Source organism: Coenobita brevimanus, chromosome 13 (genome assembly GCF_032717465.1).
Source record: "Coenobita brevimanus isolate Jiangsu-jjx chromosome 13, ASM3271746v2, whole genome shotgun sequence".
NCBI lineage: Eukaryota > Metazoa > Arthropoda > Malacostraca > Decapoda > Coenobitidae > Coenobita > Coenobita brevimanus.
The window spans coordinates 46,081,145-46,104,473 of NC_136966.1; the positions used below are offsets into that span (position 1 = coordinate 46,081,145).

The window sequence follows — 23,329 nt, forward strand, 5'->3', positions numbered from 1 at the left end:
TTCACTTTATGCCACTCGGCAGCGGTAGGTTCACAAATTCTAAAGTCGAAAATATATGGAAATCGTTCCGTTATGTACACAGGATACATGGACAAGCTCCCTGTCTCTGTCTCTGTCTGTCTCTGTCTGTCTGTCTCTGTCCGTCTGTCTCTGTCTCTCTGTCTGTCTGTCTGTTCGTCTGTCTGTCTGTCTGTCTCGCTCTCTCTCTCTCTCTCTCTCTCTTTCTCTCTCTCTCTCTCTCTCTTTGTACCTGTGTCTGTTAATATCTCTCGCTGTATACAAACAAATCACATTTCATCCACACAACCGCTATTTTCCCCATGGAAAACATAATTGACCAGCAGACGTGAAGACCCGTTTTATCGACGATATTCTCTTTAACTGCAATATCGCCTCGCCCCTTGTCATTATTATCGCTAATTTATTCACACCTAACTGACTTCCCATAATTAGATGTATGATTGCCTCGTCGCTCCGGAGATGCACTAATATCATGTACCAGTCAACGCGAACTACACTAATTTAATTTCTTTAGGCGAATGACATCGTTCATACTTTATTCCTTCTGCTTACTAATGCATTATTCGTCAGTTCTGGGGAGGCATCTGAGAGTAAAGCGGTAAAAGGATTCATGAAGGTTGCTGTATCAAACCAATTTACCCTGAAATGTTTCTCTCAAGCTAAGTACAATCGTCTGGTGGTAATAGCAATATAAATGAAAATGCGTCGCCGGAATGAATTTCTTTTTTTTAATACGGTTGAGTTAGCTTGTTCCGTTGTATGAATGGAGTTGCTGGTGGTGGTGTTATTGTTCTTGCTCAGTTATAATGTGAATCCTATTAGGACTGCAGGTTTCAGCTTCCCCTTTCTTGCAGTCCATCATCCTCTTTTGGGGGATGGCTAGAGAGATGAGAGGTAAAGAAACTAATATTATAAATACGACGGACCCTCGCTTGATGCTGTCAAGCACTGGTTATAGTGATGTGCAGAATTTAGCCATTACTGGACCACATACCTCGTTAATGGCTCACAGATTGCATGTACCGGTAAATATAGTGTGGCCTTAACCCCTTGACTGGGAGAGATTTGTCGAACGGGAAGACAAAAGATTAATCCTTCAATTGCTTATTTACCACCAAAGTTATCTCCTAATTTGAACAAAATTATCTGATGGCGTTACGAACAAAATAATAATTGAAAGTGCCTTCCTCATGCTGAAGGGATAAAAATGCATTAATGAGTAACACTCCTTTCATTATAATAAAGGTACTGTATACAAAGTCTCATTCATTCTCCATTTCTTTATGTTTATTACATGCGTCTTGATACTCGGTCCTGCGGGATGGCGTCAGAAGCCAGACAAAAGCAGTTTCATTAACTCATTCAGTCAAAAATATCAGTGGAAAAGTCATGAGACAAAACAAGTAAGAACAAATGGTTTCAGCATTCTATACTTGATATCGCCAGAGATTGTTTTATATAAGAGGTTACCGAAAAATAAAAAGCACTGCTGCGAACTTTTACATTAACTTGGTAGGACCATGGGAAGAATAATATTTTCTGATCTACACTTGATGCCATGAAATTATTTTATTCATCATAGTGAAGGACCCATCGTGGGAAGGAGTGAGGGAAAAAATGAATTGTGAGAAAGTGATACTGGTATGGCTGGGACACAATCCTTTTTTCAATGCCATGAATACCAGCCAAATCGGATTTGTGGTTGGACTGGGAACAGAGGATGGATACGGGAACGCGGAGTATATAAAAAAAAATGAAGACGAGCTACTCTTCTTTCTTTTTATTCTTCCTTTTCCTTTTCTTTTTTTTCCTTACGGCGTTACACATTTATCCCCAATCAAGAACGTAAGGGTCCAGGGCTAGGCAATTCTGTCCATATGTTTAGGGCTAGAGCGACAAGTCTCTCGCCCCTAAGTGACATTATATGAGTAATAAACACCGACTGTATCTTCCATTTAAATCGTGTACTGGCCTAGACTACAGCTTGGATTTAAAAAGTTTGTCGTACCAATCCGGCTGGAGTGTTCTAGGCATCTACATTGTGAAATCCTATAGGCTACTCTACAAATGCTGAAATACTGGGTAGCCTATAATAACGCTCCTCTTTCACTCCGCCTGGCTATCTCACGTTATGTTGTGGGGATACCTCAGCCAGCATTCTCAAGTCTAGGGGATGCCTCAGCCAGCGTTCTCTAGTCTATCGTGCACCTTTAATTCATTTCCTACTCTCAGTTCCATATCCACGCCCACATCAGCAGACTCAGCCGTCCCCGCAACACACAGGATACTGTCACGTGAGCTTCTAATGAACCGCTATTTACGAGGCATCCTATACAGTACTCAGTGTCCGATTTCAATATATATGGAATTAATTTCGTATTACGTTAAAGAGGGAAAAACACTACAGTGTTATCTCCTTCGAGCCTAGGAAGACCCAGGTTGTAGGAGGATCCAAGCTAGACTATCGCAGCCTAGTTCATTTAAGCCATCTGTGAAGCGTTTCTATATAAAAGAAAAAAAAAAGAAAGAAAGAAAGAAAAAAGAACCTGGCCACCTCTTGGATTCAAACCGTCATTCCTTAAAACTAAAATTCTGTTGCATCCGCCTGGTTTGTAATATATTCGGTATTACCAGCCGTACATACTGGTAAACCTCGGTGAACCACTACCACAAAATGTCTAAATTTACTGACGGGTGTAGTTTTCTGCCGAGTGCACGAAATAAGGTAAAAATTGAAGTCCATCCTGTTAGCTCTGGAGTACAATACAGTCCCTGGCGTGAGACGGTAATGGAGGCAGTATTCTCTCTGGTCATCACCCTCATTCTCTCTACTGCTTTGAAATGGTCCCCGTTAGCCATTACAATCCCGATGGCATATTTTAAATTTAATCTTGCCATCTTTAGATAACAGTCTGAGGATTAAAAGGCTTTTCGAACTGGAGAGGTTAGATAAAACCTTCATTAACCCGTTCAGTACATCTTTCCTAAATAGAATAAGATCGTTTGGGCTAAGCAATAATGCACTGCAAACAGACGTCACCGTAGTGGAGGGGTTAACTTCAAGCCATTAACTGTATGAAATAAGGAAATAATCTAACTTAGACCTGCAGGCTCCCGAGTATGTTGGTTTCGAGTAGCGATAATGGAGTCCTTGTCTCCACGTCGGTCATCACGTTCTTCCACTCCACTGCTGAATGAACCGGTCGATACGTGTTCCTATTTCAGCTTTGTCATCAGTTCCAAGTAGTCCCGGTAAATTTATCGATATCATTTCACAATACTGTATCATTTCAACTGGGTATTCAGACGACAACCACTATCCAGAATAAAAACATGATCAAGCACACGGCCTCACGGTCACCAACCTACATTTCACCTTTTCTCCACTCTGCTGTATCTACTGGGTCACACCTTCCTGTCCCCAGTTGACAACCTTCACTTTCCTCACTTTTCGCCCTGAGTCTTCATCTTAAATGGTTCAGTTTTCTCACTTAAACTGTTCTTTACTATTGTCTGACTCTCTAAACCTTCGAATACATCACCCTAACAAATGGGTCAGATTTTTCACACCTTAACTCTTTGGTTTCACTTTGCTCATGACCTCATCTTAACTTTCGATCCTCACCATCCAAACCCTTGCTGCTAGTACTCTCTGTCTTCACTCTGACTGGCATATTTTCCTCAACTTCGACTGACAGCCATCACTTTCCCCACCTTCGAATCTGATTAACTTGTCTATCCTTACCTTAACTGGCTCACATTCCTCACCCTAATTGGATCACGTCTCTCACCTTAACTAAGCCACGCATTTCTTCACCCTAACTGTAGTTCATTTACTTAACTTGGCAGATATTTCGTTCTTTTGCTGACAGCTTCCTTTAGCTCAGTGTCATTATAAGGTAGTACAACAGATCTGCATCCTTTCCACACCACTTCCTCGTGACTAGCACCATATTCTAGTATTTATCTCTTGCTCTAGCTCAGCATTGACGAAGGAGAGATGGCAACCTTACGCCTGCTTAAACAGGGAATACCGTAAAGTAACAGAGCTAGTTTTCATATCGTGATTTCATACTGACGTTAATTGTTCTAGTCGAAGAAATTGCTCCCACTATAATGCGTTTATTGTGAACAGGGCCAAGTCATGGGGTCGATACTGTTGTTTTTTTCACGGTAGGCAATTTCAGAATTCCTCCTTCTCCTCCTCCTCCTCCTGCTGCTCCTCCTCCTGCTGCTCCTCCTGCTCCTGCTCCTGCTCCTGCTCCTGCTCCTGCTCCTGCTCCTCCTCCTCCTTATCATGATCATCATTATTATTATCATCGACGTCGTCGTCATCATCAATCATGATCATCATTATCATCATCATCATTACTTCTTTTCACACCCCTAAAATGGTGTAAAATAGGGAGCACTTCACAGTGGGAGAGCTAAGCAACAACATGCCCAATGAAGCAAGCCACACACTCTTTCACACTCCAAGACCCTGGAATCCTGACTCCTTTATTTCAGTACGTCAGTATAATGCTCACTTTCTTAAACAACTCACTTTTCTTTCCCTGACTGGTTGACTCTCCTAATGTTAACGTAATCACTTTCCTGGTCCTCGCTTTCTTCATGTAAACTGACTCACTTTCCTCACTCTTAATGCAGGAGTAAACTCGAGAGGGAAAAAGTGTACAAAGTCTGTATCCGGCCCAACCAACTCTCATGAATTTTTTGCCCCCTCCTCTCCTCTCCTTCCTCTCTTCCTTTCCCTCTCCTGTCTCTCTCTCTTCCTCTACCTCTCCCGTCTGCACTCCTCCTCTTTCTGTCTGTCTGTCTGTCTGTCTGTCTCTCTCTGTCTCTCTCTCTCTCTCTCTCTCTCTCTCTCTCTCTCTCTCACAAACACACACACACACACACACACACACACACACACACACACACACACACACACACACACACACACACACACACACACCAAGAAAAATCTATGTAGCCCAATGCATTTCCGGGACAAGCTATCGTAGGCAGCAGGCAGCATCCTTTTCAGCTCTAAGTTATTGGAAATTGGCCCTAGTTTCTCTCAACCTCCTTTTCTTCTTCTTCGTCATCTCCTCCTTCTCCTTCTCCTCCCACTGCTACTTGAATGCAATATCGCTGCCAGTCTCATTTCCACGTTTACTCCCCTTCCGCGATTTGAATTCTCCAGTCCGCACCAATATCATGAGAGAGAAAGTTTTCCGTTCGTGGGCGCCGCGTAAAATTTGATAAGCTCCCCCGGCTTTCGTGCCAGGCTGGGTTTGGTTAGGATCAGTTAGGTTAGGTTAGATTCGATTGGACTGGGTTAGGTTAGGTTAAGTTCGATTGGACTGGGTTAGGTAAGGCTAAGTTAGGCTAACTAAAACTGGACTACTTTAGGTTCCGTTAGGTCATGTTAGGCTGAGTTGACCGAGTTAGTTAGGTTAGGTTCGGTTCGGTTAGGTTAGGTTAGGTTAGGTTATATTAGACTAGATTAGGTTAGGTTAGATTTGGTAAGGTTATGTTCAGTTCGCCCGGATTTCACGTTAGGTTTGACTAGGTTAGGTCAGACAGGGTTCAATTAGGTTAGGTCAGGTTACGTTAGGTTAGGTTACATTAGTATTATGTTAGGCTGGTTTGGTTTGCGTTAGGTAAGGTTAGCTTAGGCTTGGTTAAGTAATTTCAGACTGGCTTAGAATGAGTTAGACTAGGTCAGGTTTGCTTAGATTAGTTTAGGTTAGGTCAGGCCAGCTCTGGTTATGTCTGGTTAGGCGCCAAATTTAATATGCCCGCGCAGGCGAACATGATCACTGGCAGTTTCTTCGTCACATTTGCATTCGCGTGTGTGGGTTGTGGCTTTTACGACTTCGGCTCGGCTTGGCTGGTTCGCGTCCTCTCTTTTTATTATGGATAAGGCAGGGGAAGGAAATAAGTAGCTGCGTTCCGGTGGGGGGAGGATGCTATTTCTATTTCTACTTCTTCCTCTAGTGTTGGACAGTGAAGTATTGGCATCGATATAACTGGGCGATGGAGCTGCCTGGTAATACAAACGTCCCTCGACATCCTCCCTATTCCCCGAAAGAAGGAGGGTGGGCTGCAGGAGCGGGGCAGCTTCAACTGGCAGTCCACTGGGTTCACATCTAAATAAGCCAATGGTTCCGACTGCTATTACTACTGACGTTGGGAAATGCAGGGGGCGCTGTCTTTAGTTTTTTTTTTTCCTATAAAATTCATGGGCACGGCAGTATATTTTCTTTCTCCATCCCCATTTTTTTTTTTTTCCTAGAGGGAGGATTTTCTATTATTGTTATTTTTATATAGGGCAGTATATTTTATTCCACCCTCACCCATATTTTTACTTTTGGGGAACGGGAGGTAAGGGAATTCTTGTGTTTCTGTTTTGAGGGGACGCAGGGATAGGGTCGGGAGGTGGGGATGGGGGAATTTTACCAGTCCCTTCAGTCCGATGAAATATAAAATTCTAAATATTGCTGGTAACAGGTGACTTCATTGACATCAGGGAATTAATCCTATAAGTTGAGAAATTAAAGAAGGCTGTAGCTAACGTCTTCAGTTCGGAGTTCTACCTCCCTAAAGAATATAATCTGGAGGAAGCAAGAATACGATGAAAAATACGTCATCGGAGTGAAGTATTTTAACAGTTTGTGGTGCTCTCTCTCTCTCTCTCTCTCTCCACATCCCCAACCCATCAACCTCCCTCCCAAAGCACACCCGAATACCTTAACTTGCTTATTCGTGGATTTGTGCTTCACCTATTCCAAGTAATTTCCCCAGGGTCAGTGTATCCGGCGTGCAAGAGGTGGCGTCCTGTTTCGTGTATTTCAATCGTCGTCTATATTTATCTTGTGAGGGGTGGGAAGGAGTGCTTTTTCCGAACTTTGTGCCTCTCGTTTCTTTCCCTCTGAGGCCTGGTCTAGTCTAGTCTCTCTCTCTCTCTCTCTCTCTCTCTCTCTCTCTCTCTCTCTCTCTCTCTCTCTCTCTCTCTCTCTCTCTCTCTCTCTCAATTCTCTTCCTTGCTATCTATATGTCTGGGAGCCGGGGTGTGTGGGAGACCTTGGAGACTGACAGTGAGGGGGGCGGAACAAAGAGTCTCTCTTTCACTACGAGGAATTGTTTGCATAGACTTCGATGATTTGAAGTCTGAATTTTGCATTTTACTTCTTGAGTAGTTGCCCAACATTTTATCAATTCATTTATCCAAAGGAATGTGTTACTGTTAGTTTTGTTACTCACCGCGTGGTGAGTTGCAAAACTAGTATCCCTGGATACAAGGAAACCATCTACTATTTCTTTAGCCTATTCATTGCGAAAGATCGTTCATAAATCATCTGGAGCTAGTGAGAAAAAACACTAATACACATAGTTATCGCAGTAAAGGGGATAACAGAGAGGCCCCTCGGAGTGGTAAGAGTTGTTATAGATCTAGGTTCATCTTAATGTTAATTCAGTGGACTGAAGGCTGAACCTTTCCTTTTCCCACAGTCCGCCATCCACATTTCAGGGGATATTGAGGGAACTGAGAGACGTTTGCACAATAGGGCAGGTCCACCGCCTGCTAATGCCGATGTCATCAAGAGAAGGCGTCCCTCTTCAGTACCTTCGCTCCTTGTGAAGGGGATAAGCACTCTCTCACTCCGTCTCTCGCACCCCATTCGTTTATTTATGACCAAACCACTTTCGCTTAATCCTCACGCTAATGTACCATTCTCTTCTCCTCTGTTTCCTTATTTCTTTTCCTCACTGATGTAATCTTACTTCATCAATATACATTTGCCGATAATTACATATAAGGATAACGTTGATGCTTATGTTAATGAACGTAAACTCTTTTCAGTACGATCACCTCTGTCTGTCTGTCTGTCTGTCTGTCTGTCTCTCTGTCTCTCTGTCTGTCTGTCTGTCTCTCTCTCTCTCTCTCTCTCTCTCTCTCTCTCTCTCTCTCTCTCTCTCTCTCTCTCTCTCTCTCTCTCTCTCTCTCCGCAGAAAAGAGAAAAGAGAAAAAGTCTGTGTACGCCATAAAAAATTTTAAGTACATGCTGACGGTGCAGTCCGAAACAATAGCAGGGCAGACAGAGCCTTGAAGTGGCCACTTGCGACTTTTGGACTATATGGAAGGTGAAAATATCGACACTGATAATTTCCATAGTATTAGCATAAATCAGGTTAAAAGGAGATAAATACTTGGTGAAAAGAGCTTTGGCAAAATAGAAAGCACTTGCAAAACAATGTTATTCCTCGATTAACAGTAAGTAATTCCTCAAACAGTGAGAAAAAATGGACCTCCTAGAAACTGTGCCTTCCTTATTTATGGCAAAATCGAAGTATAACATTACTCATCTTTTGTTAATATCATGGCAATGCTATTTTCAAACATTTATTTTCCATTTTACATGCGACTTGTGCATATATTAAGAAAATGATCAGCTTCGATATTTTCAACTTGAAGCACAAAATTCCCAAGTGGCTAATTGGCCAATTACTGCAGTCGTCAATGGACTCCCAAGAACCCCGTTCCCTGTGGTAGGCTAGTAGAGATGCTTATGGTGTATGTTTGTAGAGTAGGAGCTTTGTTATTTTGACATTATGTACCTTCTGTGATAAGTGATGAGTTGTAAATTGCTCTAGGTATTTTGGGAACTGTGTTATGGTCTATACATACTGCAGCCGTGTTAAAGTGCATTAATCTATACTGCAGGTGTGAAATCATATTAGGGGTGTGTGTCAAAATCGTTGTTACTCCTACCAGTAGCGCCGTCGCCTCGGTTATATTCATCATCATCATTATTCTTATTCTTATTTATTATGCCCGTGCTACCTCCACACAATCTTATCCAGTCTAAGCAACAACTCTCACACTAAAGGGGATAGTGAAAGCTGTAATTAACCCTTTAGTTTGAAGAGTTTCTCTTATGCTGAATAAAATCGTCAGGAACAGGGAAAAATAAATAAATAATGATGTCATTGGTTAGAAGAGGTTAAGATGCAATTAAGGAGCTAAGAAATCTTCAGGTGTTCTGAGAAACTGTGAGTAATGTCAATCTCTTAATGCCTTTGGTTGAATTTTACAAATGGACTGAGGTGTGCAAAGAGTTATGGACCTGTCTCATAAGCTCTTCTGGGAAACTGTCCCGTGTTATGTGCAGGATGATGCCTTTAAATCCCTATTGTTCGAGAACGTTATTATTATTATTATTATTATTATTATTATTATTATTATCTCTCGACGATTGTATTCTGAATTTTGTCCTTTGTAGTTAGATGCGTTACCTGTGATTTTCAGTAATACTTATGCTAATCGCGTGCTCTCTTATGCTAAAAAAAAAACCGTCCATCTGAAGCAAGAATAAAGCAGAATATAATGCTCCTTCCTCGGGCTGAAGTGTTAATGTTAATGCTTAAACCTAGCCACTGCACTGAGGTAAATAAAGAGTTAACGCGCACTCCTGTTGTTGGTAGTGCGAGTGTGTAGAATATACCTTTCTCCTATTGCTTTTAGGAGGCTTCGCGAGCAAGGATTTATGATATGCTTTTAGCTATTCTTGGAAAATGTGGATGCTTGTGTGTGTGTGTGTGTGTGTGTGTGTGTGTGTGTGTGTGTGTGTGTGTGTGTGTGTGTGTGTGTGTGTGTGTGTGTGTGTGTGTGTGTGTGTGTGTGTGTGTGTGTGTGTGTGTCTGTCTGTCTGTCTGTCTGTTGTTTTGAGTGCTGTTTTTTCTGAGGAGGGGAGGGGTAGCTTTCCAGTGCTATTTTTCTGGTGTTGTTGCATGTCTTTCATGTCTGTACTAGTATGTAGTTGGACGGTGTTGGTTAAATATGAGCGTGGATGAGTATGCCATGTACATATCTGCAGTTGTTTCTGGAACCGCTCTTGTGGTGGTGGTGTTGGTATGCGAATGAGTTTGTATGTGTGCCTGCATTTCCCAGCGTATGTATGACTGTGTACGAGTGTTTGGTATGTGTATTAATCGCCCGCCTTTAGCAAGGCGGGGAGATAATGTTTTTGCCAACATCTGTGTGTGTGTGTGTGTGTGTGTCTGTGTGTGTGTGTGTGTTCCCAACATATCTTGACAAGTTGTGGACGAATTTTCGCCAAACCTTCGGGAAATAGCAACTATGTGTATGTTCAGAAGCCTAGTACTTTCGATGTGGATCTGATCAATGACGGCCGAATGTCAGCCGCCATATGTTTTATAATATGGACTGGCTTTTTGCGAAGCGCAATTACTGAATGCAGTAGAGTTTTGCGAATTTTCTTCATATTTATTTTGTTGATAATTTGTACCTTATCCAACGACATATTTTGGCGGGCGATTAGCATTCGGCCCCGGAATGCTTTTGTTTCATTACATTTGCGTTTCCAGAGTTATTATTACTGTGTGTGTGTGTGTGTGTGTGTGTGTGTGTGTGTGTGTGTGTGTGTGTGTGTATACCCCAGTCTGTCGGATTGAGCAGATACATCAACCGCATGAAAAACAGCCTATCATACAGGTCCATCCTGTGCAGGGAACCGATGTTCCCATGCATCTGACAGCACCTCACCATCCCGAGGAGCAGGAATTGTGTGAAAGTTAGATTCCTAGGTGGAAGTCGCAATTGCGCCTCTTCACCCTCTTAACAGGGGAACTATTTCAGGCTCCACGTCCCCCTGTTATCTGACTTCATGGCAAACAACCAGCATTGTAAATAGTTTCCTGCACTCAGGAAACCATTTGGCTTGTCACTCAGTGTAGAGCCATCTGAAGTGGAAAGAATCATACCATGGAACGAAAGGAAGGATGGGAGAAATAGGGGAAAAAAAATAGACCTGAAGGAAGAAGTAGGCAGCTCTCCAACAAGTAAACGGATGATGGGCGTCCCCACCTACCACCAACATTGTATATGTATGAATGCGTACCGGTATGTGTATTTGTCAATTATTGTTGTAACATCCCATTGCTGTTACATAAACTCCTGTGTGTTTCATTTGCCTCCAGTGTTCTTTTTCCTATTGTGATCAGATTTTCTTTTTTATGTGACATCAGTGGCGGTGATTGTGTCTGTCTGATATATGACGTGTGTGTGTGTGTGTGTGTGTGTGTGTGTGTGTGTGTGTGTGTGTGTGTGTGTGTGTGTGATCGTTTGGCTTTTGTGCATGAATATGTTTGCCCCCAGAGCTGCCATACATATCCCCGTGTGAACTCATGTAGCGTATGTATTCCCATTTGTATAGGTGATGGTTTCTGTGCATATCTGTGTACGTTTGGAGCGCTGTCATTGCAGGTGTGTGTTTATTTAAGTGCCTGGTTCCTGTGTATGTCTATGTGTATATTTCGAGTGTTTTTATTTTATTTTTATTTTTGTAGGTGGCTCGGAGGACGGTGGTGGTGGTGTTGGCCAGGGTGCTGGCGCTAACCTCGTCCCTCGCCCCAGCAGCCGCCCTACTCAACAAAGGTACGGTAGGCTCACTGAATACTCACTGATATAGGCTTGATATGGGGTCATGGGTGTAGGTTCAAATTATTTGCCGCCCTACTCAACAGAGCTACGATAGGCTTACTCAGTGGGCTCCCAGGGATAGGCTCCAACGATCATATGGGGTCATGAATGTAGGCTAAGGTTATATTTGAGGGTCCGTGGTTATTGACACAGGTTACACAGGTAGGTTGGTGTTGTTGACTAAGATTAGTGGTTTAGAATAGGGTCGCTGTGTAGGTTAAGTGGTAAGGTTCCTCAGATCACATAGGGTCAGGTCATACAAGAGTCAATTGTGTGGGTCTAGCGGTATAGGTTCCTCAGATCATACAGGGTTGGGAGTAGGCTACAAGTTATACATGAGATGGAAGGAATGGGCTCAGGTCATAAGCAGGGCAGTAGTATAAGCTCATCAGCTCTCACAGGCTCAGGGCAAGGGACACTGACTCACTGCGAATGTTCAGTGGTGTAGGCTCATCAAGTCGCAGAGGCTCAGGGATGTTAGCTCAGGTCATGTACCTAGCGCAAGTAGTGTATGTCTATTTCACACAGTTATAAAAGTGATGTAGGCCCAAGTAAGTGGTGCTGGCACCGGTCATATTGGTAGATCAGTGATGTAGGCTCAGGTGTAGGTCAAGTGTTGGCTCTTGTTAGTTGTGTAGCCTCAGGACACAAAGTTAGAAAAGTGGTGTAACTTTAGGTTAGTGGTGTAGACTATGTTATTTGTGCAGATTCAAGTTAATGGTGTAGACTTGGGTTATGTATGTAGATTTTAAGTTAATGGTGTGGACTCAGGCAAATAGTAAAGGCTCAGGTTAATTATGCAGGTTGGGAACACACGGAAGGCCCCTTAGTTCAATACTGAGTTGTGGAAGTTTTGGAATATGGAGTTAGTCAGGCCTATATTCGTGGAAACAGTTATATGCGTCTGGGGTCGTGTATTTCCGGGGTCAGTAACATTAGGCAGGAAGTCAGCCCTTAACTCAGAGGAAGATCCTGGATACAGGGTAATTATTATGAAACTAATCATAGCACGTTCGTGGTCAGAACAATTTTAGTCTTCTGTTCCAGCTAACGCCGAACGTCATTCAGCTAAGAATAAGTCGTTGGAGCCTGGATGTTACTATTGGTGCCACTAACCCTCTCTAGGTTGGGCCATCTAGTATTCTGTTCCAGCTAACACCTGTTGGTTAACCATATTTACTGTAGCTGAGAGTGAGTCACAAGATCCTTACAGTGTTAATGGTATGGTACTGTCCCCCCAGATCTGTGCTTACAAACAAACATCAAGTTTCGAACAATATTTTTAAGTCCATGAACTTTGTTCATTAATTTGTAGTTATCTATATTCCATACTAGAACTGTAAATCGATCCATTCATTTCAATGTGAACAAATGCAGCTCTGCCACATTGTATAATACTTGAAGATTGCCGGTGAACACAGAACTTAATGGGGAATGAACACCTTTGACAACGAACACTGATGGCAGGGAACAGTGTGTTACTGAGTAAGTTACTACTACATACGAGAGTGAGCGTAGACTAAGCTGCGTGTAAGTGCTGCCGAACATTTTGCCACACAGTGTCAGTATACGGGGTCACAGTGACTCAGTAGCTGTCACGATCACATTTTGGTGGGCAGTGCCCCGAGTCTGGGTACGAATCTAGCACTGGCGGACATTCAGAGTGGATGCCGTGTCCTTTTGTATGCTAATATAAGTCGGATTACACCAATGCCATACGTAGGATCAAACAAATACAGATATAACCAGTACAGCACTACGTCTTTCACACGATCATTGTGATTCGTATTTGTTTAGCTTGAGGAATGGTAAATTGTGACAGTCACTCTTCCTCCGAGGTCGTCCGATCATGCACTGAATCTCTTATGGATTGATACAGATGGAAATGCCACAGTGAACATGTAGAGCAATGAAAGCTATGACAATGAGCTGTCTTCCTGATCTTTGTACAGCTACACCCCGGTACCCTCCTCATATACGAGTACGCTACACCCAGACGCACTTTCATGCCTGGTCAACTCTTTCAGCAAGAGAACGTCGTTGTTTTCTTGTCGCCACCGGACAATTTTATATTCAGTTCGGTGAGATTTTTCCAGGCGGAGTTTAGGTACAGCTTTCATTAACCCTTTCGCTATCCAGAACTCTGTCTGAAGTTGACCAAAACCATCCGGAGACAGGAACCGCAAACCAGTAAAATACATCAATTTTATGTCCGTGTAACCGTAAGAATAAAGTATTTGCATGTCACCTATATGCCTGGTTAATCCCGACCAGATTACACCGGAGAAGCCTATAAACAAATAAATAAACAATGGGTGCCAAGCTTAACAAATCTCGTCCAACAGCAAGGCCACTCAAGGTCAAAGGTCATGATGACAAACGAAAGCCCATATGAGACCTCCTATACCTCGATAATAGTAAATATCTCTAACCGTTCTGAAAATCCGTGATCTTGAGTTTGACCTTTGAAGATCACTTAAGGTTAAAGGTCATGGTACCAGTTTAAATGACCATATGGGATTCAACCGTTTTCAACTTCTAACGCTATGGATATCCGTAACACTGTTTGACCTTTGAAGGTCAAAGTTCATTGTACCAAAAGGAAGGCCATATAAGACTTCCAAAATGTTGATGAGAGCAAATATCTCTATTTTCAATTGTTTTCAAGTTATTGCCCTCTGAAAATCCGTGATCTTACATTTAATCTTTCAAGGTCACTCAAGGTCTAAAGTCTTGGTGCCAAATGGAAGCCCATATGAGACTTCCTATATCCTGAAAATGATAAATACCTCTGTCTTCAAAGAGTTTCGAGTTATAGTCCTCTGAATATCCGTGACCTTGAGTTTGACCTTTGAAGGTCACTTAAGGTCAAAGGTCATGATGTCACTTAAAAACTCATATGGGACTTCTAATATGTTGATAATAGTAAATCTCTCTCTTCAACCAGTTTCGAATTATATCCCCCTGAATATCCGTGACCTTGAGTTTGACCTTTCAAGGTCACTCAAGGTCAAAGGACTTGGTGCCAAATGAAAGCCCAGATGGGAGTTCCTGTATGCTGATACTAGTAAATATCGCTATCTTCAACCGGTTTCAAGTTATAGCCCTCTGAAAATCCGTGTCTGATTTTGACATTTCAGGGTCACTCGATTATCTTCAGAATTTTAGCTGTTGCTTTAGGGACCAGTGCCCACATATCCTGAAAGTTTCATGTAATTTCATTCTGCCGTTTTTCTGTAATGTTGCAAACAAACGAAGTAACAACCAAACAAAAAACTGAAGCAAAAACAAGACCTCGCCGGACTCCGTCCTAGTCGAGGTAACAAGCAGGCAAGCGCGCGCGCGCGCACACACACACACACACACACACACACACACACACACACACACACACACACACACACACACACACACACACACACACACACACACACACACACACACACACACACACACACACACACACACACACACACACACACACACACTCACCGCCTTAAACTTTCCCGTTCCGACTTTCCAGAGAGGAGACGCGCTGAGTTAGTGCCTCGAGTAACTGTGGGCTGTAATCTCACCTTACCCCTCTCATGGTCGGGATAACTCTGTTATCCCACTCCAGCAAGCTCCAGGCGATAATACTGAGCTAAGAGTTAGGCGCAGGCGCCTGAGTGTGTTTAGGATAGTTCTTAGCATTCTTCCCGATCAGATGATCTTTGTCTCTTCCTAGTCTCCTTTAGGATGCTATTTTTCTTAATGTCGACTCTAAAAAGGATATATTTAACATATTAGAGGATACTACGATATAATTTGTGAAAGCAACTCCTCAAAGAGGCTCCGCGAAGCCTCTATAGCCAGCAAGAATACTGCTTGAAAATACAAGCTCGTATGGCGCTATAACCTGGTCAAGTGTTGAAAACTCGCTAAAAATGGTGCAGCAATCCTCTGAATCTTTGCCTAAGAATATCGTTAAGGTATGGATAACGTCGACAGTGGCTGGGTGTAGCTTCTTAAAAAATCGTTGTCTGCCACCACCATCATCCTTATTGTCATCTACAGGTGGGGTTTGGGCCGCAAGAATACAGCAGGTGGGGGCGCTCACCATCCACTCACTCGATCTGGTGCTGCTCTTGGGTGACTGCCCTTTCCACTCTTCCTTACTTCTTTCCTTCCTTCCTCTTCTGTCTTACTTTCCTTCATTCTTTCCTCTTCCTTCTGTCTACGGGTGACTCTACACTGAATGACAAGCCAAATGATTTCCCATACGCCAGGAAATCATTTACTACACAGGGTGGTAACCATATCATCGAATTATGGCGCCTGGTGGTTTAGTGGGTAATTGCGCTGCAGTCGGACTGACCCTGGACAGGTTTATATCCAAGGGATGGTTGGGGTTTATTGCTCACGTAATGCCACTCAGGGCACTCTCATCTTATATGCCAGGACCAGCCTGCCTAGCCCCGGCCTCCTATGCTCCTCACGGGACACCAAAGGACTGGATGATGAATGAATGATGAATGATATAAAAAGGAATATCCTAAGGAGGAAACGGCCAAGCATTTGAAGCGCCTGAGCCAAAAGAGGTGGAATGGCATCCTTGGTGTAGTTTGTGTGTCGCTGGCCCCATATACCCAAGGATGTCTCTTTCATGTTGTTCTTGCTATCTCCTGACGATATTAAAACTTTGAAGAACCCCAGCGCAAAGGCGGGGTTAAAGACGCCTTCATCCAGTCCCTCTTGTTCAACAGGTCTCTCATAAGCTGACCAAAATCATCTGATGATAACAAGAACAAAATATAAACAACGTCAACTGTGGTCGTTATAAAATAACACTAGATAGCTCAAACCCAGTCAAGTTTCAGTGAGCTAAATAATATAGCCTGTCTTAAGCTATAACAGAATACAAAGTTACTGACATTATCTGCCTCATATGTTTCTCTTGAGGGTACAAAAATCGTCTGTTGTTAACCGTAATAATAGACAAAGTGGGTATATTAGCATGTAGAGGAGATGAACACCCGTAGTTCCAGTGACAAAAGCGGTGAAGTGGAAGATGTCGGCTCTGAAGTGTCCGTCTGTAGATCTTCAGCACGAGAATGTGTGTCTAGCAAACATCAAATTATTTTATATAACTCTTAGGCATCTTTTCTTAGTAAATGGGTTAGTGAATGTTAAATATAAATCATCGTGCGCAAAAAGTTCAATATATCGTAATTGTGAGAAAGATACCAAGAATAACAAAATAAAGTTATCGTGATGAATGAAGCTCCTTGAATCGCCGGATATATCAATTCAAAATGCATAAAATTGAGAGCAATCGCGGAAATCTGCTGCCAGATAGAATAAGGCATGTGTAGATCCGGGACCAACAGCTCTCCGAAGTTGAACAAAGTCGTTCGTCGGTAGCAAGAATTAGATATAAAAGACGTCCTCGGGCTGGCGGTTAAATATGCGTATAGTCCATTCATCTTAATTAGGTGGGGAGCTTTGTGACTTTCGCGTTGTATTACTCATAACACGGTGGCAAGACATTACTTCGCCTCTCATACATCCTTTCTATAGTACCGCTTAGAAACTAGCATCGTATTCTACTGTCAATTTCTTGCTATAGTTAGGCATTCACGACGGAGTGATGGCAATTTAACGCCTACTTAAAGCGAACAGAGTATAGATCCAGAGGCAAATGCGGTGAAGTGGCTGGTATCGTCGGTGAAGTGTGTGTCGCCGCCGGCATTGCGCCATTAGGGAGTTAACCCAAGTTCCACCGGGAATCCAAAGTTTTACCTCCAAACTTCCTCTTAGTTAATTAGTAAAGGGGAGGCGAAGGAGGAGGAGGAGGAGGAGAGAATGTCGCCTTGCCTCACTGCACACACAACATCACAACTCCAGTTTTTTACAGCAAGTTTGGAACGAGTTCGATTGTTATGCCAAATGTATGAAAATATATGATTCGGTCTCTTGCAGTACGGCAAGAAGTCTGCTGTACTACTCATTGCTGCCTAAGATGAGTGTATTTAACCTGGGATAGCCCTTCTGTTGGTGAGTGGAGTAATGAAGGATGAATTTAATCCTTCTAGTTCGTAACGTCTCCCCAGTCCTGAAAAGTAATCTAGAGATGTCAAGAATAAGGGGAGGAGGAGGAGGACGGAATGTCTTCCTGCCCCACTACAATTCCAAACACTGATGCTTTTACTGAAACCTGAGAACGAGTTCACTGTGATGACAAATGCAATACTGAGCTCTTATGTTGAATGTGTGACTACGTATGACGCACTCGTTTCTCGTCAGACCTCGGAATGTTTCCCAGAAGTAGGTATAATCGTTTACCCTGAGTGTAATATAGAAGAATCATCCCAGAGGTTTCAGGCTTCAGTCAATGTAGTTTCTTAACCTTCAGAATTCGGGAGGTTTCCCTGTAGCGAGACTTTAGCCACAGGAAACCACATACGTTGTCGCTTGATGATCTTGAGTTAAAGGAGATGACCGGGTGAATGTTTTCCTGTAACATTCTTACATATGCTACCTAAGCTCGTTCATTTCTCTACCTATGAATTAAAATATTTTTAAACTTGGGTTCGACTGATTTTCTGGCAGTGAATTTTTGTAGAGGATTGCATGATCATAAAACCAGAAAGCACTCAGAAAGTGCATACCTCCGACAATACCACTGTTATTAAAAAGGATCCGGATTCGGATCCGCCTCCAGATAATATCAATTCTTTCTTGGCCATGGCCCACCCTTCTACAAACTTTAATTGAAATTCACTGAGAGCTTTTGGTAATATTGTGCGGGGTACTCAGATATGGATCCAAATACGCCTTCAAACTTAATCACTTCGTGCTTGGACCATGGTCCACCCATCCACAAAATTTCATTGAAATTCTTTGAGAACTTTTGGGGATATGGTCTGGGCAAACAAACACACAGACAAACATAGATGAATACATGATCTCCTCTAACTTCGTTGCAGCAGGTAACTATGTACATATTGTACATACACAATTAAACTTCATCCTACGAGAACTCCCATTCGTAACAGCTCCTAACTTTGTATTAATAAGCAATGCAAATTATAGGGAGCTGGAAGTTCATCTGTTATTCTTATGTAAAAAAATTAAGTATATCTATCTATCTGCCTATCTATCTATCTCTCTATCTACTTACCCCTCTATATAAGTCCGATGGTATTCTTGTCGTTCCATGATAGGCCATTAACCGTTTAACCCCGCCGACGTTATTTTTATTGTATTCTTGCTGTTTTAAAATCCTTTGTCCAGTTTATGGTAGAATTGATAATTAAGAGACCAGTGGACGCTGCAAACTGCGTAATCTCTCTTGTCTGAATAATCTTCCTTGAGTTGAATGAAATTGTTCGGAGAAAGAAAAAGAAGAAGAAGAAGAAGAAGAAGAAAAAAGAGGTCATTGCAATAAAAGAAGTTAAACTGTATCTACAAGTATGGAATTACAGATGCAACACCTGGTATATAAATTAGGGTGCTCATTTTTTGGAAGCTCCAGTAAGTTAATTAAATATCGCTACTCAGTCTACCGTTAATAAAAAGGTAACACAAAAATACAGACGACCTTTCAGAATAACACCCGAGTTCCACCATGCATAAATAATGAAGAGACGAAGTGAATGCCAACAGAATCAGTGGGACGAAAACTTCAGAACTCCATTAAGAGCCCCACTACGAGGCTGTGTTTTGCAGTCTGATGCTCTCTATCCTTGGCGGACTTTTATAGAAGAGGAGACATTGACTGAACACGGGTTTGATCTAGGCTAGTTTGTATTAATCTCTCCACTACTAGGATACATTCTGAACCCCATCAGTCCAATGACTTATTATTTTTATTCCTACTATATATTTCAGTGTTCGAGAGAAGTCTATAACTGTCCTGTACAGTTCGAATAGTCTCGCCAAAGCAGAATAAAACTTACTGCAGATAGTAAGGATAAATGAAAAAAAAAATACGTCATGAGATTGAAGGATAAGGTAGATGAAACTAGTAGTAGTGCAAGAATAAAATATAAATTAGATGTTACCATATCGAAAGGGTTAAGGAACTGTCACTTCATTTTCAGTTATGTCTCGCTATTTTACGACTAAATTATCCAGTTCAGGAGATATATACTTACTGAAAGGCAGGAATTAGATACAGCCATCATTAGCCCCTTCACTACCAAAAGCTCATTATGAATCTAAACAAAATCGTGTGGTACCTGCAGTGATGAATTATAACACACATACTACTTGCAAGAAATGGTAAACAAATGATAACTCGTATGTGGAGTTGTCCTGATCGTGAGAGTGTATTGGACTGATAATTAGCGTGCCACTCTTGTTAAGTAAATGTCTGTGGCCCCAAGCACTTCATCGTATTACAATACCTCTCAGTTTTAAGTGTGCTGTCTGCATTATGACGTCAGTAATGCACGACTCTACTTCTCTAGCTGGTTTTCTGCACAACTAGGATATGCCACGTCTCCTTTTACAGTTTCTTTGAATTTAAGCTCCAGTCACACCCACACCCACATTTACACCCATACCCACACCCACTCACCCATTCCCCCCCCCCCACGCATGCATGCGAGAGAGAGAGAGAGAGAGAGAAATAGCATCCATCCTTAAGTTTTCTTAATTCCCTTCGCTTTTCTTTTTCTTTATGAACCACGAAAACAATAAATGACCACACAACTCTCTTGCCTAAACCTGACAGCTCTGCATCTTGAATGCAGACCCGTGACATAGGATCAACACTATAATATGGTGCTTAATCTAGAAGAAGTGCTATGGAAAGAATGTAGGGCCATAGTATTATCGTATTTTGCATTGATCAACGGAATAAAAAGCCGCAAAAGGACGAAAACCTCAGCCAAGTTAAGGTGGACGAACTATACCCTTATGAGAGCATACTGGTTTATGCTTTTCTCCCTGTTTATCTCTATCTTACGACTTCTCAATATCTAGATTGTTAAACCTTCCCCTTTCTTTATATACCATTCTGTTTCTGTTTACAGTTCATCATATTTCCTTCCATTTCACCATACTTCCCCCTACTCCAGCTTATACCTTTCTGTTTCAGCATACTGTATATCCATATACTTCCACTCATTTCAGCATATTTCTTCCAACTTCAGCTTATACCCATCTTTTTCAGCATTTTCAATAATCTTTTTCCGTTTTTACGCGTCCCTTCATCCCTTCTTCCCTGCAGATTAGTCAGTATAATAAATCATCCAACTCCATCATATACCCTCCCACATCAGTATACGACTATATGCCCTCACACTTCAGCATATATCCTCACACTTATACCCTTCCACCCCACCATATACTCCTCCTCCTTCACCCCTCCCACTTCACCATATACCCTTCTCACTTTAGCATAATGTAGGCTATATTCCTCCCACTGAACATATTGTATACCCTTCCCACATCAGCATATTCCCTCTCACTTAATATATCACAGTTCAGCATATATCCTTCTACTTCATCATAATATGTATCCTTCTGATTCTGCATGTATCCTCTTACTTCAGAATATATCCTCCAGTTCACCATCTCTTCTACTTCACTCACCTTCTTAGTACATTCGCATATTCATTCCCAATTCAAAAAAACGTCCTAAAATCAACTTGGTATAACTTATACCAACATGTCTTTCCTTAATCAGCACGAAATTAATTCACAGTTACTTTTTCCTCTTTTCCTCTCCAGATATCTGTAAAGCCCCCTCCCTCCAGAAAAAATAAATAAATAAATAAACAAAACGCATGAGAAGGGTTCGATATTCTGAGTATCAGTATAGCTAGTGGCGTTCCGAGGAGACTATTCTGTTGTCAACTGAATAGGTATATCGTAATAATAAAAGGGCATCCTCGTAAAACCAAGTTCATTATCGTGGGCACAATCATTTGATATTTTGCAATAGCCATCGTCTGTGGTATTAGACTGTTTTACGAGAAGTGTTCACTGATACTGTTTGGTCAACTGAAGAAACTTCCCAACACTCACCCTTTCAATCCATCCTCTCCTACTAGAGCCCAGCACCTAGGACTTGAAGTCAGCGATCCGTCACCTGCTCCCTGAGACCGACTTCGCCACACTCCCTCCCAATTCATCTCTCCTTTCTAACCTAATGTAATCTGCCCTAACCTAGCTTAACAAACGTATCTTTCCCTTTAGGGCTTTAGGATAAACATGTCTTGCCCTAATGTTTCAACCAGTATAAATCCACACACAACCACTTACCTTTCAATCCATCCTCCTCCTCCTGTCAGAGACCTTCACCGAGAACCCGATTCAGATCCCCTCACCTGCACCAGTACTGTATATGAATATGTCTTTCCTTCATATGCACAATATCTAGTTACACTCACTTTCCCGTCCCTTTTAATGCCGTCAGAAACCTTACCGAGACCCCAATATCAGAGATCTGGCACCTGCTTCCCGAGGACAACAGCGGAAAACATCCTTTCATTTTAGATCATGTCCCTTTCTTGACGTATTCTAATCTACCTCAGTTAATGTGTCTATTCCTTCACGTCCATAAAATACACAGGTCTTATCGTGCCTCTGTTAACCAGAACAAACCCACGCACACTTAGTTTTCATCCCATTTTCTTAGGCCAAGAGACCTTGATCGAGAAACCAGTTCAGATCATGTCCCAAACCAAACCTAATAAAATCAACTTATCGTTCCATAATCAGCACAAAATTCAAGCTTACCTTCCCATCTGTTCTTCTGCCGCCAGAAACTTTCACCGAGGACCCGATGTCAGAGATCCGGCACCTGCTTCCCGAGGCCAACTTCGCCAACAACTCGGTTACCAACGTGACTGTTCAGCTGGGAGCCACGGCCTTCCTGCCCTGCAAGTACCGACACCTGGCCGATCACCAGGTCAGTGAGGATCAGGTGTGTACTTCTCCAAGCTTTCCGCACGACCTGTGGCAAAAGGTTGACGGGGAGATCAGTCGAGGGACAGACGAGTGGAGTTGTGGTTAGATGGGATAGAGAAGTATTGGAGAGGAGAGTGTAGTGCATAGAAGGGACAAAATGATGTGGTTATAGTGTACTGCAGTAGACGCTGAAACTGAAAGAAAAAGTAGAAGATAGTGGCGAGAGGGGTGGTAGAATGGGATGGTAGTGTTTGCACAGAGGAACATTGTAGGTCCAGTGGAAAGGATGATGTGCTTATAGAGTGGAAAGAAAAGTAGTGGTTAGAGTGAATTATGAGGTCATTGAGGACCACGTGTGTACCTTGCAAAGATTTCCGCACGACTTGTGGAAAAAGGTCAGGTGTGAGATGAGCGGCGGACAAGTGAATAGAAGGGATGAAAAGGAAGTGGACGGGAAAGTGTGATGGTTAGAAGGGTTAGATACTGGCCAGGATAGACAAGTGGTATATTTGGGTAGTAGAGATTCAACAGAAGATTATTAACAGTGACATAAAGCAGTAACAAGAGTGGATAGGACAAAATAAAAGGTTTGAAAAGTAGTAGGCAGAATGGAGAGGAAAGCCGCAGTTAGATTGTATTAGAGTTGATACTGGAGCTGGTAGAACAGAACATTAGTGGATACAGTGGGCGACAGAACGGGTCAGCAGTGAATAGCGCTCGTCGGAGGTCAGCGGGGGATAGGAGAGCGTGGTGCTTAGAGAAGCAGTCGCAGGAGGCAGTGTTTATGGTTGACATGAGCGTAGTTAATTGAGCGATGAAACAGGCAAACAGAGTGGATGGGATAGTAGCGGAGAGGAAAAGTAGAAATAATGAAGAATAGGTAAGAAAAATTGAGACAGTAGTTGTGAGAAT

The 23,329-nt window shown here is 42.4% G+C and overlaps 1 protein-coding gene across 2 annotated transcripts in view; it reads left to right on the top strand.

Moving 5' to 3' along the window:
• The window catches only part of LOC145416322 (opioid-binding protein/cell adhesion molecule-like), a 395,407-nt gene that overhangs the window by 289,842 nt on the left and 82,236 nt on the right, over positions 1-23,329 (top strand). The window contains exons 2-3 of one of the 2 annotated variants that reach the window (XM_080285321.1): positions 11,383-11,470; positions 22,273-22,433. In XM_080285321.1, the coding sequence (XP_080141447.1) occupies positions 11,383-11,470; positions 22,273-22,433 (249 nt within the window). The remainder of the gene's footprint in view (positions 1-11,382; positions 11,471-22,272; positions 22,434-23,329) is intronic. The other variant, XM_080285327.1, reaches the window with a different exon arrangement.